The sequence below is a fragment of the Varroa jacobsoni genome, unplaced genomic scaffold (assembly GCF_002532875.2).
Source record: "Varroa jacobsoni isolate VJ856 unplaced genomic scaffold, vjacob_1.0 scaffold_641, whole genome shotgun sequence".
NCBI classification, from domain to species: domain Eukaryota; kingdom Metazoa; phylum Arthropoda; class Arachnida; order Mesostigmata; family Varroidae; genus Varroa; species Varroa jacobsoni.
Genome location: NW_019213543.1, coordinates 692,272 through 707,444, shown reverse-complemented (window position 1 = coordinate 707,444; position 15,173 = coordinate 692,272). Strand labels below are relative to the sequence as shown.

At 40.8% G+C, this 15,173-nt stretch overlaps 1 protein-coding gene across 5 annotated transcripts in view; it reads left to right on the top strand.

The window, feature by feature from the left end:
* LOC111262225 (uncharacterized) overlaps nt 1-14,566 on the top strand; it is a 34,649-nt gene extending 20,083 nt beyond the window's left edge. For 4 of the 5 annotated variants that reach the window (XM_022836319.2, XM_022836317.2, XM_022836321.2 and 1 more), the window contains exons 2-9: nt 3,281-3,609; nt 5,410-5,543; nt 8,107-8,241; nt 8,733-8,981; nt 9,661-10,091; nt 10,482-10,650; nt 11,018-11,320; nt 12,216-14,566. In XM_022836319.2, the coding sequence (XP_022692054.1) occupies nt 3,516-3,609; nt 5,410-5,543; nt 8,107-8,241; nt 8,733-8,981; nt 9,661-10,091; nt 10,482-10,650; nt 11,018-11,320; nt 12,216-12,449 (1,749 nt within the window). In that variant the 5' untranslated portion in view covers nt 3,281-3,515 and the 3' untranslated portion in view covers nt 12,450-14,566. The remainder of the gene's footprint in view (nt 1-3,280; nt 3,610-5,409; nt 5,544-8,106; nt 8,242-8,732; nt 8,982-9,660; nt 10,092-10,481; nt 10,651-11,017; nt 11,321-12,215) is intronic. The other variant, XM_022836322.2, reaches the window with a different exon arrangement.
* The last annotated feature ends 607 nt before the right edge of the window (nt 14,567-15,173 follow it).

Genomic DNA, 15,173 nt, shown 5'->3' with positions numbered 1-15,173 from the left:
GCTATTAATCAATGTCCCATTAACGAGCCAATCATTACACGCATTTCAATAACAATTCTTGGGTTTTTATTATTTGTTGCAATCATCTCATTAACGGGCCAGAAGTTACACATATGATGATATAATTTTCTTACAGTGCTGGTATTAGAATAAATGCCATTGAAGATTTTTTCTCTTCGCTTGCATCTACAGAACTCGACCTAATCTTTTTCGGGATAAAAGGCTCCGGGAATTGTCGAGTATCAATATACTCGACAATTCCGCCAACACGCCAGGATCGTTTACGTACAATCATCTTTTGTAAAATTAGTAGCATTTATGCTTGTAAGGCAAAGTTTTCATTACGATGACATTTGTAGAGATTAATTTATGAGGTAAAAGAGCAACGATTCAAAAATCGAACCTCATTGAAGCCCCCCATTAAGACGCATAGTCGTATTATTCTTAACGAGGGAATAAACAACTGACAAAGAAGTGCAGATTTGTGTTAGCGGGCCGAACTTTAATGTTTAATGGAACTTACACTCACTCAAGTTCATCCTAGACAACGCACAGCACTCGCTAGGGCTGTTTCTACCTAGATCTCAAGTACTTTTAATACAATGATTCGTGCTTTACGTCCGGCTGCAAACTTACACACCTTACGCATTTTTTAGCTATTACCACTAATAAGCTAATGTGGGTATTGGCTCAAATAATCTGGAATTGTTGAAAAACCTAAACATTTTGGCTATTTCTAAATAGACGTTGATACGCCTTTTTTGAGCGATTTCCACACCAATCATTAAAGTTCCTATACGTTGGGTTGCAAAGTTTGTACAGAACACATCTTAACTGTACATTTTCCCACGTTGTTAGAAGTTGTTTCAAAATCCGTGAGCGGTGGTTAGCCCCCTTCATAGGTAAATCTTTGATTTCCACCATATTCATCAGATGTTCCATAGCATTTTATATTGAACAATGATTGACTGACAACCAACGAAAAGTAATCTAATTTTGGTAGCGACGTAGGAGCGGCGAAACGTCCTTATTTAGGGTTAAGATTGAGGGCCTGTTTATTTACTATGTATCAGGTAAAGGGCGGCATTAACAATAATGTAATGGTTGCAATAAAGATAATCAGATGCCACAATATATGAAGCAAGACTTTCGACTCGTTGTTACTGAGAGGATTATTCCAAAATTACAAATACAAAAAAAATACAAATGTGATATGTTCCCAAAACTTCAAATACCTGCAAAGTACGTCGCTGATGCTTTATTTCTATTTTATATATTTTAGAATATTTATATACACATAAAGTTTTAATAAATAAATTATATACGGAGTTCACATGGCGTTCCGTTACCAAAAACAAAGTGACTATGCTGTTTTTGTGGCTCTAGCTAAAAGAGCTACGCGAATTTTTGCGATCGGCAATATGATTCTTTCTGGCATCTCTAAAAAAAAAAGACGTATCGCATACCTTACTGGCTAATTCCACCGGAGTCAACGAATGTACTGTGAAAAAAATACAGCCTTTTAAATAAGGAGTCAATTGCTTCAACCAAAACTTCATAAGCGTGAAGCTCTCTAAGTTGTCATTCGGTGTTAAAGGAATCTAACAAAAATCGATGTTTAAAGAAATTCGGACCACATACACAGTAATAATGTAATTTATTTTAAGTCATTATTGCGATCTGGTAAGATCCCTTTAATGTACGATATTTTAAGTTTTTCCCGACCTTAGAGTATCAGGAGCATTATTTTGCAGCTGCGAACTTTTCACTCCCTTAGGACTCTGCTAGGGAGGCGCCATGAGGTGAGAGGCCTCCAGAAATCACACATCGCCCACTTGTGTTCCGTAGGCTGGCATCGGTTGCATAGGAGACACCTCGCTCTACTCAGTCAAGTCCCTAATAAACCGATGCATGCTATCTGTATGATGTGATTTTACATGTTGCCAGTTGATGTAGTTGTCATCATCGATGTATAGACTGTAATGAAGCACGCTGGAATATGGTTCTGAGCGTGAAGTGCAGGAGTTCAAGGAGGCTCGCCAGAGAGCGAAGTAGCAAACACTGCGAAATAGCAAGGGCTGCTATGGCATAGACATTTCCAAGGGTGAAGCGGCTTAGGGCAGAATTGTGAAGCTTCTAGGGTCATCTCTCGCGAGAGATTCCTCAAGCGTTTGTTTCCAAATGTTGCGTTTTAAAGCAGTTGTATCCTCGCCGGTTAGCTACGCGATAGCAAGTAGCATTCTGTAGCTATAAATTCTTAGCTTAGATCTGTTGGAATTCATTTGCAGAGTACTTACGCTCTTAACTGCAGAGTGCTCTGTTCTCCTAAATCTCTAAAAGCAACCTTTTTCAGCGGTTAGGAGACCCATTATCCGAGGCCTTGATGAAGCAACAAAGAACACACTCAACGAAGTGTTGAGCGCACAGATACTACGTGGTGCAAGTCACGCTAATCATTAGAAAAGGCGTAGAGGGTAAAAGCAATTCTAAGATAAGTTCCCGTATAATATGTTACGTCCGCTCTAAAATTCGGCCAATTTGCTAAAGCCCTGTTTAGCCTACGAATACATTCTTCTAGAGTTAAATTAAAAAAAAAGGGTAAAGTTGATAATGAACGAAGGTCACCGAAAAATGCCGGTTCCTTTCCTTTTCCAAAAAGGTACGCAGGACGCCACATTTTTGTTGCCTACAGCTGTAACAAAAAAATACTTTCTCTAGTTTTGATTCTGCTCAAGAAAAAAATGGTTGTCCTTAGCTGTACGTGGCCCTTCCAGTGGTTGGAGAAATCATAATGCAAGTTGTTGAAGTGTTCCGGCCGCGATAGTCAGTTTGTGTACGGTCAACTGCTACCCCATGAGCCCCGTTGCGTTAACGAAAGATGGGGAGGTAAATGCAATTATAGTACTGCCTACGGCAAGAATGCCTTCGACGCTTAACAAGCCAAGCGCTTTTTTACTAATCGGAGCAAGAAGACTGTACCAGTATAGTTCCAAGGTAATGGCCCGATATGGGCGTAAAAGGCTTGATATGAGACGTACGATTCCATGCATATCGGTCCTTTCATATGTTCATCACAGCCAGCGTGTCTGCTACGAAACGGGTAACCGAGGAGACGGATATAACGAATATCTAACAAAACCACATCGATCTTCGCAGAAATCGTTCACTCGAGGCGCAGCACGGACGATAGAACCTGTTAGTAAGGAGTTTGAAAAATATATGTATTACAGAAGTTTCAAGCCATCGAATATAACAATAATAATATATTTCGCTTTTTCAGACCCATTAGTAACAGACTACCACACAGGAAAGGCGGAGATTTCGTTTAAACCTTAAAAGGTTCCTGTGCCCGTCTAACGCCTTCAGCACCAGTTCGAAACAGTCTGGTCTTTGATTTTCGCACTGTCTATCGAAATCGGCAACGTTGACTTACTTTAGGCGGACCAGCTCACAGAAAGAAGCCTTCTGCATCTCAGGGTCGCTGTACTCCCCACCGACGTGGGGAGGGGCTCACGATGTGCGCCAGCGTCCGACTTACCCGTAGCCTGAGCGCTGGCTGCCTCGCCATCTTTATCGCGCACCTTATTTCAACTTCGATCGTTCAGACAGGTGAGAGACGCTTGCACCAGAAAACAGTTTATTGAAAAGCAGCGTACGTTTTTTGGTCGATTGTTCGTGGAGTTACTTAGTTAAAACAGCATGCCATTGAAGAAAGAAGTGTTACTTTTAAACGTCGAAATGACGTTTTTACTTTTCTGCGATCCGAGCAGTGGGCCGCGTTAGCGAGAAGGGTTGGTTAGTGTATGTACAAAATAATACAATTACCAAGAATAGTTGCGGTTTATTGTTTATCCGTCCGATTTTAGTGGTATGCAAATCACCTTGTAAAGGTGCGGGGCTAGCAGAGATACATAGCCGTGTAGTTCGTAATTCCCGCGAAAGAAATCATGTTTACATTGAAACCCGACAGCAAGTAGCTTTTGCTGACGAAGCTTCCTAAGGCAAGCGTTGCAAAAAAAGAGTAAGAAGCTGTCCGTCTTCCTGTCTTTCGGGCGCACCTTTGCTCGCGGTTTCCTCTCAACTGCGTAGATTACCTAACACGAAATGTCAATAAAAATACTTCGTGAAGTTTCCTGTATACTTAAGTTCTTTCGTTGCATTTTCTGTAAGCTCCCAATATCACATGGAATAGATGTTACACCCGATTTTTTCAGGTAGAACTGTCGCATTTGGAACTGTTCACTGTTCACATTTGCAAACATAAATGCCCCGCGCATGTCGTTTGATCGTGAAAGGTAGTAGCCCTACCTGTGATGGCCTCGCTTATATTGTTGATAAATCATTTGCTATTCATATCTTATACAACATTGGACAACAACAACGACACGATTACTACCAACAACAATAACAACACCAAGCGGTGTACACCGCGTGAACGGGTGAAAACAGGCGCTATCCTGTTAATTTCAGAATCGAATTTAATTTCATGCTACTACTGCCCCAGCAGTCACCATTACCAGCAACAGCTGTAGTCTGCTGGCCGTTGAATATTGTTGTTATTCGGCGTATCCCACTCTGCCCACTGCCTGCTCCATCGTCGGCCGTTTTTGTGGAGGCAGAAATGGGGACCGCTACCTATAACCCGCCCCCCTTTCTCCATCTGTGCTCACGTCAGCGGCATTCGCGCAGCAGCTCGGCGTTGGAGGCAATCTACAATTTGCCATAGCTGTACGGGTCGCTTGTAAACGAGCGAGTCAGTTTCGCGACCTGCACAGCCAGACTGTGAACGACGCGTAGCGGAAGATGTTCTAGCGAAGTCGCTGATGTTGTTTCCAGTAACACATAAGGGTAAAGTCGTGATGTTAACAGCGGCAGACTGAGGCGATTATTGTTAAGAGCTAAATAAACTGCAATAAATAATATCTATTCACATGTATGATGGTAGATGATAATTCATGGTCGCGGGCACGCAGAGATGGTGTCTTGCGTTTGTGGGGCGATGACGGTCGCGTTCGGCTGTAACGGCCGCAAGAAAACGCTGTCGACAGAGTCATCATAAGCAGTTGGAAGCTAATGGAAGAAGCAGTGGATGGATGGAAAGTCGCACAGCGGATGGCAACGTGAACTGTATAATGCACCTCCCTGATGAGGGGTTCTATCCGTGTTGACAATATTGTCATGACATTGTAACGTTGCGAGAAACGATATCAGAAGAATAGGTTTGCTTGCTACCGTGGCTGGATAGATAGAGAAAAGCAAGAAAGCGCAATAAAATCTGCAGCAGCGACCACAGTACCGCCCCTACCGATAACCTCCAACTTTGTTGGCACTTCCGGCTAAAGTGTTGTTGTTGTTGTTGTTGCTACTGCTATTTTGTATTTCTAATTCTCTTATTGTTTCATTGCGCAGTTCCCGGGGTTGTCGCAAACCGACATCTATCGAAACGAATCTCGTCGGCAGAATCGCAGGAACACCCGTATAATGGGATAAGGCAAAATGAGGCTGTTTACTATCCTGAAGATATGCCCGGTGGCAGAAGATTGGTGAGTTCATGCAATATCCAATTAGTCAGTGGACTAGACTAGTCGAACACGATATTAATAAGTAGTTCTAGGTAGAGCCTGCTTAAAAATGATGACGTTAAATAATATGCTGTCTTTGTACAAAGTAGCTCTGAATAAACGCAAAAATTAATCAGCGCTCAAAAGCAATAACAATTACTGAAGCTTGTATTGAAAACGAAGTATTGACTTCAGTCACCGTTGTCAGACCCGACAATACGTCGCGGTTTTATTGGCTCAAAGTACTTGCTAAGCACATGACAGACTACTAATTAGTAATCATGAACCACATCTATCATGCTACCCCAATATTATTTGAAAATTCTTATGAAGATATAGCACCCCCAGCAACCATTGCTTTAATGAAAAAGTAATTTGATGTCATGTTTTTCCGTAAGCCTTTGTTGTCAACAGTACTGACTTAATACCTTTCTTGCAAATGATTTAGATACAAAGTATTTCATAAAATGAACAACAATAAAAAAAAATAATAACAGTGACAACCGTCAAAAGCTGTCCCTCTACAAATAATAGGTCCCGCTTTGTTATCGGCGCTGCCATCGATGCCGCGGTTACGAATTACCGCAAAAAGATCCGTTTGGCTTCCTGTACGAGACAATTCGAAAGCTTTCTGATTTGTTGGCATCCTAGAACGATTCTGCATATCGTACGGTCTCGTGTGAAAGATGACATCGTCATTAGCCGGTAGGAAAGACAAAAATTTGCCCCATCGTTGGCCCATTCTTTACGATCCCCAGCTGGGCTTTTGTTTATCCGAGCAAGCTACGTCGGCTGGCATAACGTAAGACGAAACGCACATCAAGGTTATGCCTCATTCACTTATCTCGTACGCGTTCCTATAACGGCCCGTTATCTATTTCGCAACGCAATACCAACAATGATAATAATTGACGATAGCTCTGTTTCTATTGATCAGTGGCGATAATACAGGCGTTCGTACGCGTCAATGTCACCAACATAAGACAATTCGTAGCGCCTAGTTGCCAGCATTTCGACTGCTATGGGCATAGTGGCAACAATTACGAAGCCGTCAAACATCCGCCCATGGAGGCTTTGTCGTTCGCTGCGCCACGGACGCCTGACACAATAATAATAATATTCTGTCGGCAAGAAGCTGTAAAACTGTTTTCTGCTTTGTGGGTATCTATACGTTCTTGCCGCTCCGCAAGCGTCTACATATGTATTATATGAAATTTGCCGCTGTGTATACCGTCGCCGTAGTTTTCACTCGATTTAAGAGGGGCTTTGACAGTGCGTCAGCTTGATTTTCTGACAAGAGGCAAAGGATGACTCCGCTATGATGGACAGCCAGAATCGTGTTTGCAACCTCTGATGATGGACAGATTTCAATCAGATCGAGAATCCACGTCAGTTAACATAGTTAATTAAGTTAAACTAGCTATTGATATAGACACAGCGGAACACGCATGAGGTTCATATGTGTTTAATGGCAGTTCCAGCTATCTCTGAACATAAGCGTCAGTGAAAAAATTCTATTATTAGCAGCCATATAAGATCATTTTCTATCGTTCTGCCAAATAGCATCTGGACGATTGGCTTATCTCCATACGTACTTTGATTAGATCGGTATTATATGTGTTGCTGAACGAGTCGTGGCACACCGACAGGTATCCAAATGGTCGCGGGCATCAGAACAAGCAATTGGATATTGAGGTGACCTCGCAGGTGATATTACGTAAAAAAAAAAAAATTCTTTTATAAACCGTCTACTTGCTTTTTTTTTTCTACCACTTGCAAGTTTACTAGCTAGAATCGACTGACCGATATGTCACTGGGCATAATTAAAACTGTTCTAGAGATTTGCTATCGAGGTTGACTCGCTAGAAGCACCATGAAATCCAATAATTTCGAAGAGCCTGACAAAAGGTCACTGATATTGTTTACAGCTGCACATTGGTGTATTAACTTCAAAAGCATCGTAACATTCGAATTTGTGTACATCAGCGATGTATACGCACCTGTACCCGTGAATAGAGTAGCAAAAAGTACGTTATCCTAAATGCCAACTGCATTACGCATTATAAGTTCAACTTCATCAAGGTAGTAGACCGCCAAGTAATTGAAACAATCATTGCATGAGGTATCGCAACAAATGTGGCCGTCTCTAAAATTTTATGATTCTTTTTGCAATGAAGTGATCTATGTCTTATTTAATAACGTCATACAAATTATTTAATTAAGGACAACAGTAATTGTCAGTATCTTGTGCGGTAAAATTTCGTGATCAGGCTCCGGATGTCGACTTAGGAGTAGCGTTACATTCAGTGGGTTTGCATCATCCTGTAATAGCCCACAATGAATCTCATCAAAAACCATCTTTTAGTCGCTACATCGACAACCCAACGTTTAAAAGAGACCACTTGTTAATTGGAGGCTATCTCTGTTCAGGCAGTACAACGCGCATGTTGATTATGTATTCAATTATTTATATTAAAATCATTAGGCTTCATCGTCTACCTGCTGTCCGTGATTGGGTTCAGAATGATCCTTACATGCCTTTCAGCGAAGACAGGCCGATGGACGCCTACAGGCTCGTCCTGGCTATAAACTGATACGAGTGAAGGCTCCTCATAACCGGAGAAGGTCGACTACGACAACAACGACGACACCTCCTCCAGAGGATTATTATTATTACGAGGTAAAAACAAATAGTGAAGTAAATACTGAAGGTATCTCTTATCGGAGTCTCTGTTTAATGAAAGATGTGATTAAATAAAAAAAAACAACATAATAATAGTAGATGACAGATGATTATTATCGTGTTGGCGTGAAGAGATAATTGGTGAGCGCATTGAAAGAGTTCACATATTTCGTCCAAACAGCGATTACGGAAAACAAGGGATTACAGGAAAACGTCAACTTTGTTCGAGGTGTTGTTTTTGCCGAGGTTCAATTTCTCTATACCATAAACACTTGGTTAGTTTTATAAAGATTACTGCTCGGCGACATCAGCGTTCCGTATATTCCAAGTAATTATACTCTTGGACAATTCAATATAAAATGTATCTTACAAGTAGGTAAAAAAAAAGTTACGGGAACTTATTATTATAGGAGTATGCCAGAGTTGCTTAAATCTTACAATGATGTTTCACAAGTTCACCTTGATGTGCTCCACCATTGCCTGGGTAGGTTCCCGAGGATGAGGTGCCCGAAATCACGACCACGACACGTCGTCCGGTTCAGCGACAGCAGCAGCAGCAGCAGCAACAACAACAACAAATTGACCAACGAAATCGCCAACGACAACGGGAGCCAAGCCCATATCAGCGTCAATCTCATGGGCAACACATCGCTCAACAACAAGTAGCCTCACAGGCATACAATCGTTATTCAACCAACAATAATCAGTACCCCCAACAAGCGCAAAGCTATCATCAGGTTAGCTTCTCCATCGAGACACCATTCCTCTTGGTTTGATGGAGTGCCGAATGTATTTAAATTAAAATTACTTTTATTTATAAAAAATCTATTCAAATTAAATTAATTTTTCTAGAATTATGATACGAGAGGCTTAATTATCATTGCCAATTGTAGTAAATGTCAGAGAGTATACGTTGAAGGAACGGCAACAGGACTATTAAAACTGTTATTTACGGAAAAAGCTCTAGCCTGAGGCACACACAGACGCATATTTAGGGCACCGTGTGACTAGGTCAATCGAGGTGTAAGACCATAGCATTAATCAATGCTTTAACGCTGGCGAAACTGCAACGCAACGAACTTGACAATTCAAAGCTTGAATGTGACATCCGATTCTACAACGTTTTGGGGCATACGTTTTACATTCATATATGTACTTCACAAAGAGATTTAAATACTCATGAATTACTTGATAGTTTCGCGTGGCGGCAACACTTGAGGACGGAATATTTATACATAACAAACAATCTAAAATGAACAAAGCTATGATGAATGTATTTCCCTATAAAACACATGAAAATAACCATCCAAGTGACAAACTGGCGACTCATACCATAGCCACGTCACTATTAGAATCCTGGGCAGATCTCGTTTGTCATTTAATATTTTCCTTTTCATCACACATTCGTCACTGCAGATATACAACACCTATTACCAGTCTCAACGAGTTCGCCAAGAGCCACAGAGGCTGCGTCAACCTCAGCGTGTTCGACGGCCTCCTCAGGACTACTACGAGTATAACGATCTGCCATCAGCCGAAGAGGAAAGCAATCACTACGCGTACAATTATGCCACGTTTAAACCTCGTCACGTTCGACCGCAACATCGAGAACGAGATCATGATCGAGATTATCGAGACCGGGATCATCAGCGGGATCGGGACTACCCCTTTGATCGGGATCGTTCCCGAGAGAGATATGATGGCGATGATGATGACGAGGAGCGACAGCAAAGGCCTCGTAAAAAGTACGTGACCACCAGCACGACTACAACAACGACAACAACAACAACAACAAGCACGGAACCTCCGAAGCCTACGACAACTCTGTCCCCTGGATATAAAGAGAGGTGAGTCACATATCTGGACGAATCACAGACAGAGCCATTGGTTGTCGGAATTTTGCATTGAAAACGCATTATCCTACTAAGCATTCATAGTTAGGTCATTTAGCTAAGGCAAGGTCCAGGATCGAAACCGGACGTTGGCACACCGTTCGTTTTTTACAGGGAGGGGCTGTTAGCCACGTAATGTTTAACTAAGGCAGCACCGAACATAAAAAAATTCAAGACCAACTCAAATGCAGACCTTGCGAATCTATAAATAGACCGTAACACGAACTAGCATACACAATAAATACTCGAACTTATATATAAAAGGGGATTTGAATAAACTCTTGTGTAAAATAGTATACTATTCTTTCTATGGAAAAGGTTCCGTAAGCATTTATAGTTCCACAGGTCGGATGGTCGAGTTATAGACTACCTGGCGGATCCAAATTTCCCCCGCGAACTCACTGGAGCTGATTTGACCGATTACCCGTTCTATATCAGTGTGCCCGATGATATCCGTTTTGATTGCGACAAACATGGCGACGGGTTCTTCGCCTCCATCGAACACCATTGTCAGGTAATGGAGTGTTGACCTCTAGCACAGGATCACTTGCTACAAATACGTCTTGCTATTATTATTATTATTGCGTCTTATATTTTTAGTTAGATAGATGTTAATCCATACAGAAAGCCTGTGTTCAAATGTACCTGAGATCTCCATATTTTACCTTTAATTGAACACTTTCTATGTAGGGCATTGCTGCCGGCCCATGGACTAGGACGACTAAGCCTGTAGTTAAAGCTGTCAGCAAGAAAATTGTTAATTGGGAAACATATCCACCTACACTGATTACATAACATGTGCGGTTGATTAGGAGAAAAGAACAACGTATAGGATAAATATTGCTTTTTTTCGGTATTTATTTCGATGTCTATCTCTACAGCTCTTCCACTATTGTTTCGGAGGCTACCGTTATTCGTTCCTTTGCCCCAACTATACAGTATACGACCAGACAACTTTCACCTGTCGCTTCGTGAACACGGTACAATGCGACAAGTCGAAAGCGTATTACAAACGTAATGACGCTCTTTTCAAGGATACGACGACGACGACGACGACGACTACGACTATTCATACCCCGACCGTTGCTGAGGATACGATCGCAAAGGAAGCCGTCAAGGCTTTAAAAAGGCCAAAACCCGCGAAATCGACCAACTCGAAGTCAAAGACCACCACCACAACAGAGGTACGCATATATATATATATATATAGATATATATATATATATATATATAATAACACTGTACTGTCTGTGACTTCAAGCAGGGCATTAGTTGGGGCCTAAAGCCAAACTTTATTGCGAAAATTCTGTTCTAAAATAGGGGCATCACTTTTTAATAGTAATCGTGAGTGAAATTATATTGGTACATTTAGGCTCGCTGAGTTGTCATTCAAATACGTCACAAACAGAGGAATTCAGTATAGCTAAATATTGATCTAACATTAATCCAAAATTTCCAAAGCAAAAGGCTCAAAAATGCAGAAACATGTCTAAAAAAGGTTCAAAATGAACAAAAAGTTGATAAAAGTCAATCACTGTAGTCTACATAGACGACTGGACCGGCTGTTAGTAATCCTATCTCAAAAACAGACTCGAGTATCTGCAAAAATTAAGAAACCACTAGATATTCTTTTTGTGTTCTTTTTTTCCAAAGAACTAAACTGAATTCTATTTGTAGATCATTCTACTTACATGGGTCACTCTTTCTCGAGTCGTTCGAAAGCAGTAAAATAACTGACAATGATACAGATCGTCGAGTCCATAAGTGTATTGTCCCGGCAAAGGTTCATCCAGTACCAAGGAATTGAACACCTTATATAGAAGATTACCAAAAAAGTCTACCGGCCTCGAGCTCATTATTCTTTCATAAAAGTATCATTAGTTTTTACAACATTCATTAAAAACAATTAATTTTTATTTAATTAATTTATTTAATTCATATTTAAATTTACTAGACATCGTCGAGAAAGTCATCGTCTCAATCATCCGGCATGATGACTTTTAACTCTGTTCAGTTGTTTCCACTATTAATTTACCGTTAACGTGGCGTCGGTTTGTTGACTTCGTTGCTCTTTGACAGGCGCCTATCGAATATGAGGACGAGTACTATGATGAAGAATATGAAGATGAACAGACTGCTACAGCGACCACTACGCCAGCGCCATCTGCTAAAGCGAAGCCTAAAACGCCTAGTACAACGCCAAGCACAACAACAACAACAACAACGACAACAACCTCTAAACCTCCCCCATTACTTGCTGGCAGAAAGGCGCGACTTTCGAGTCGAGCAAAGTTGCTCGGCAACAGGTCTTGAAATGATGGTAAAGTGGATGAAATTTTGGGATTGTTGAACCTCCACTAGGGAGACGTGCGTTAAGGATGCTCAAGGTAGACAAACCACTCGAGGCGACATTTGCTTCAACACCAACTATATCATCCTCATTGTTAGGTTTTCGCGCGGCTATTTGAACTAGAGCAGGTACAGCATTAAGGTCACGCATTACCTTATCAATATCGAATGGAAAGCCTGATCGAAAATGCTGTTATTGTGACAATGCAGTGGGGATTCTATAACGCTCATTTTTTATTCTATTCCATTGACAGAAGGAAGTGTAAGTAAGGAAGAAATTTGTTTACTCCTGCCACATCGCAAACGACAATTACAACTTCGTGTGGCTAAAGAATGATTGCTTTTCAATATTTCCTTTTTTGAATCAGAAGCTTTGTGTGATTTAACCGACTAGTGTCTTGTTTAAAGATATCATATAGTAGTAGCATCCAATGGACTCGTACAATCAAAGATGATCGTAGGTCTCGAAAGAGAGTATAGCTTGAATATGCAAAACTAGCCCCTTACTATAAAGAAGCAAGCCTTGTCTTAATTAGGCTTGCGTTATCTCAGTACATGTAATTTACCTTCAAAGCGCTTGTAGTACCTTACGGATAGTATTAATGCTCGTTTGGGTTGGATCTAACGAAAGCCCAATCGTTTTCGAGGGTTCCGCCGAATCCGTCTGAAGACATAAGGTGTACTCTGCGGCCACAGAGTAATAATACTATATATATCATACGAGGAATTCAGTAACTAAAAAAAGCTGACTAGATTATGGTTGACACATATGAATTTTGTATATGGCTTTGCGGCCTATTTTTAAAAAAAAAAAAGTGCTTAAGAATCTCGTTTCCACAATTGCTGCAACGAAGGTTTAACAGTCCGCAAAAGAAGATAAACGTCGCGGAGAAGATTGTTTGCGATTGAGGACAGACCCGGAACGACGATGCCCTCCTCTTTGTGAAGTACTGAACCATGTATCTATGTGTTTAACATATAGCTATTCAAGAGCATTGTGTAGACGGAAAGGACAGCGGGCTGAAGTGAAGTACTCACATTTTCATCACTTCACAGCTTAGAAAGCCTGTCGTCAAGAAAATAGGAAGCACATAGCTATGCAATTGGGTAAACCTAGCAAGTTCCAGTAGGTCCCGGTGTCACAGTGAAGAGGAATCTGATTGCAAACTGAAAACATCTTTGTGCTTTTGCCGATTTAAACTTGCTAAGATTACAAAAAAAAAATAACCTGAATTTTATATTTGTCCACTAACTGTTCTTTTCGTAGACAGGACGCTCGCGTAGAGATCAGCATCTCGTTGGTGGGTCATCATCTGGCGTACCTTAAATTGTGATTGTAGTATCCAAACAGGGGAATTCTAGAAAAGTGTATCGCAGATTGTTTTCACGAAAACTGCTGCAGTAATCACTCTGTACGTGGAAAACGAATGTACCGCGTTACAATGGCTAGCAGTAAGCCGATACGTAGCACATAGATTAAATTCTTTTGTTTCCCGTTCTTTCCAAAGAAAATGGGTAGAGGAAACTACTTTTCTAAAAAATATTATCAAAGTTGGTAGATAGCAAAATAAGAGATGTAGGCCAATTTAAAGCTGTGGGGTACGCCGCACAGCGTACAGGCGGGATGAAAGGTCGTCATGAGACGACGGCTTCTTATTGTCGTTGCGCTTGGCAACCAGCCATGAAATCCTGGTGACTCTTCTAAGGTATGCATCGCCATATGTGGCTAGTGACTACAGGTGAAGACTTTACCAGTTGAGTTTTTAACTATGAAGAACCACACTTAGCGAAAGTCGCTTAACACTGAATTCATTGACGTAACCATCCCGCTCATATTACTCCGCTGCCATTTAGGTATCGACTTGACAATACGAATGCTATAGCAACCCTTGCTCGAAGTAAATAGATTTCGTGAGATTTGAAGAGTTTTTTCTGCTGTGGTACCTTAAGTATTGTATTTCGCATAATGGTGAGATAAAACGCTCATATAGGAATCGTCGAGCCTGTGTTCAGCAACCGACGAGTTCTACGCTAAAAGCACAATTGCTAAAGGCAATAAAACTGTGCTGGTATATTTTTAAGCTCTGGTGTTTTTACTTTTGCACAGCGTTACTTTATCATTGAGTTTCCTGCGTTGGGTCGCGTGTCCGATGACATCACTCGGTTTAGGATTATTTTAATGTGAGGGGCCCATATGGTCTAACGATATTTTTCTATGATGGTGTCGAATCTTCGCGTGTGAATATCCACATGTTCAATAGAGTTGTCGAACGATAGAGACTGAACCCTAATAGATAAAGTGTAGTATAAAATGCCGCCAAAGCTTAAGAACTCTAGCGACATCAACTTTTTGAACAATTATATATTTTAGGCATTATGAAAAGAGAATCTAAAATCTCTCACAAGTCTCTTAGATTAAACTAAAAAAACGCCTCTACACAATTATGGTGAATCTGTCATTTCTAAACTAGAATGTTTCAAAATACTTTCATCATTGAATTTTGCAAGCAACAACGTTCCATAGCTGTTTGTATTCCTAACCACTCTCATAGGAAATGTAATATTCATTCACATATAAAAATAGAGGCCAATTTTTTTCAGTAACTCAATATTTGTTCGTTATAACATAACAATAATAATCTGACAGAAATTATGAAGTTAGAAACAAGTTCAACGTCGTCAATACAA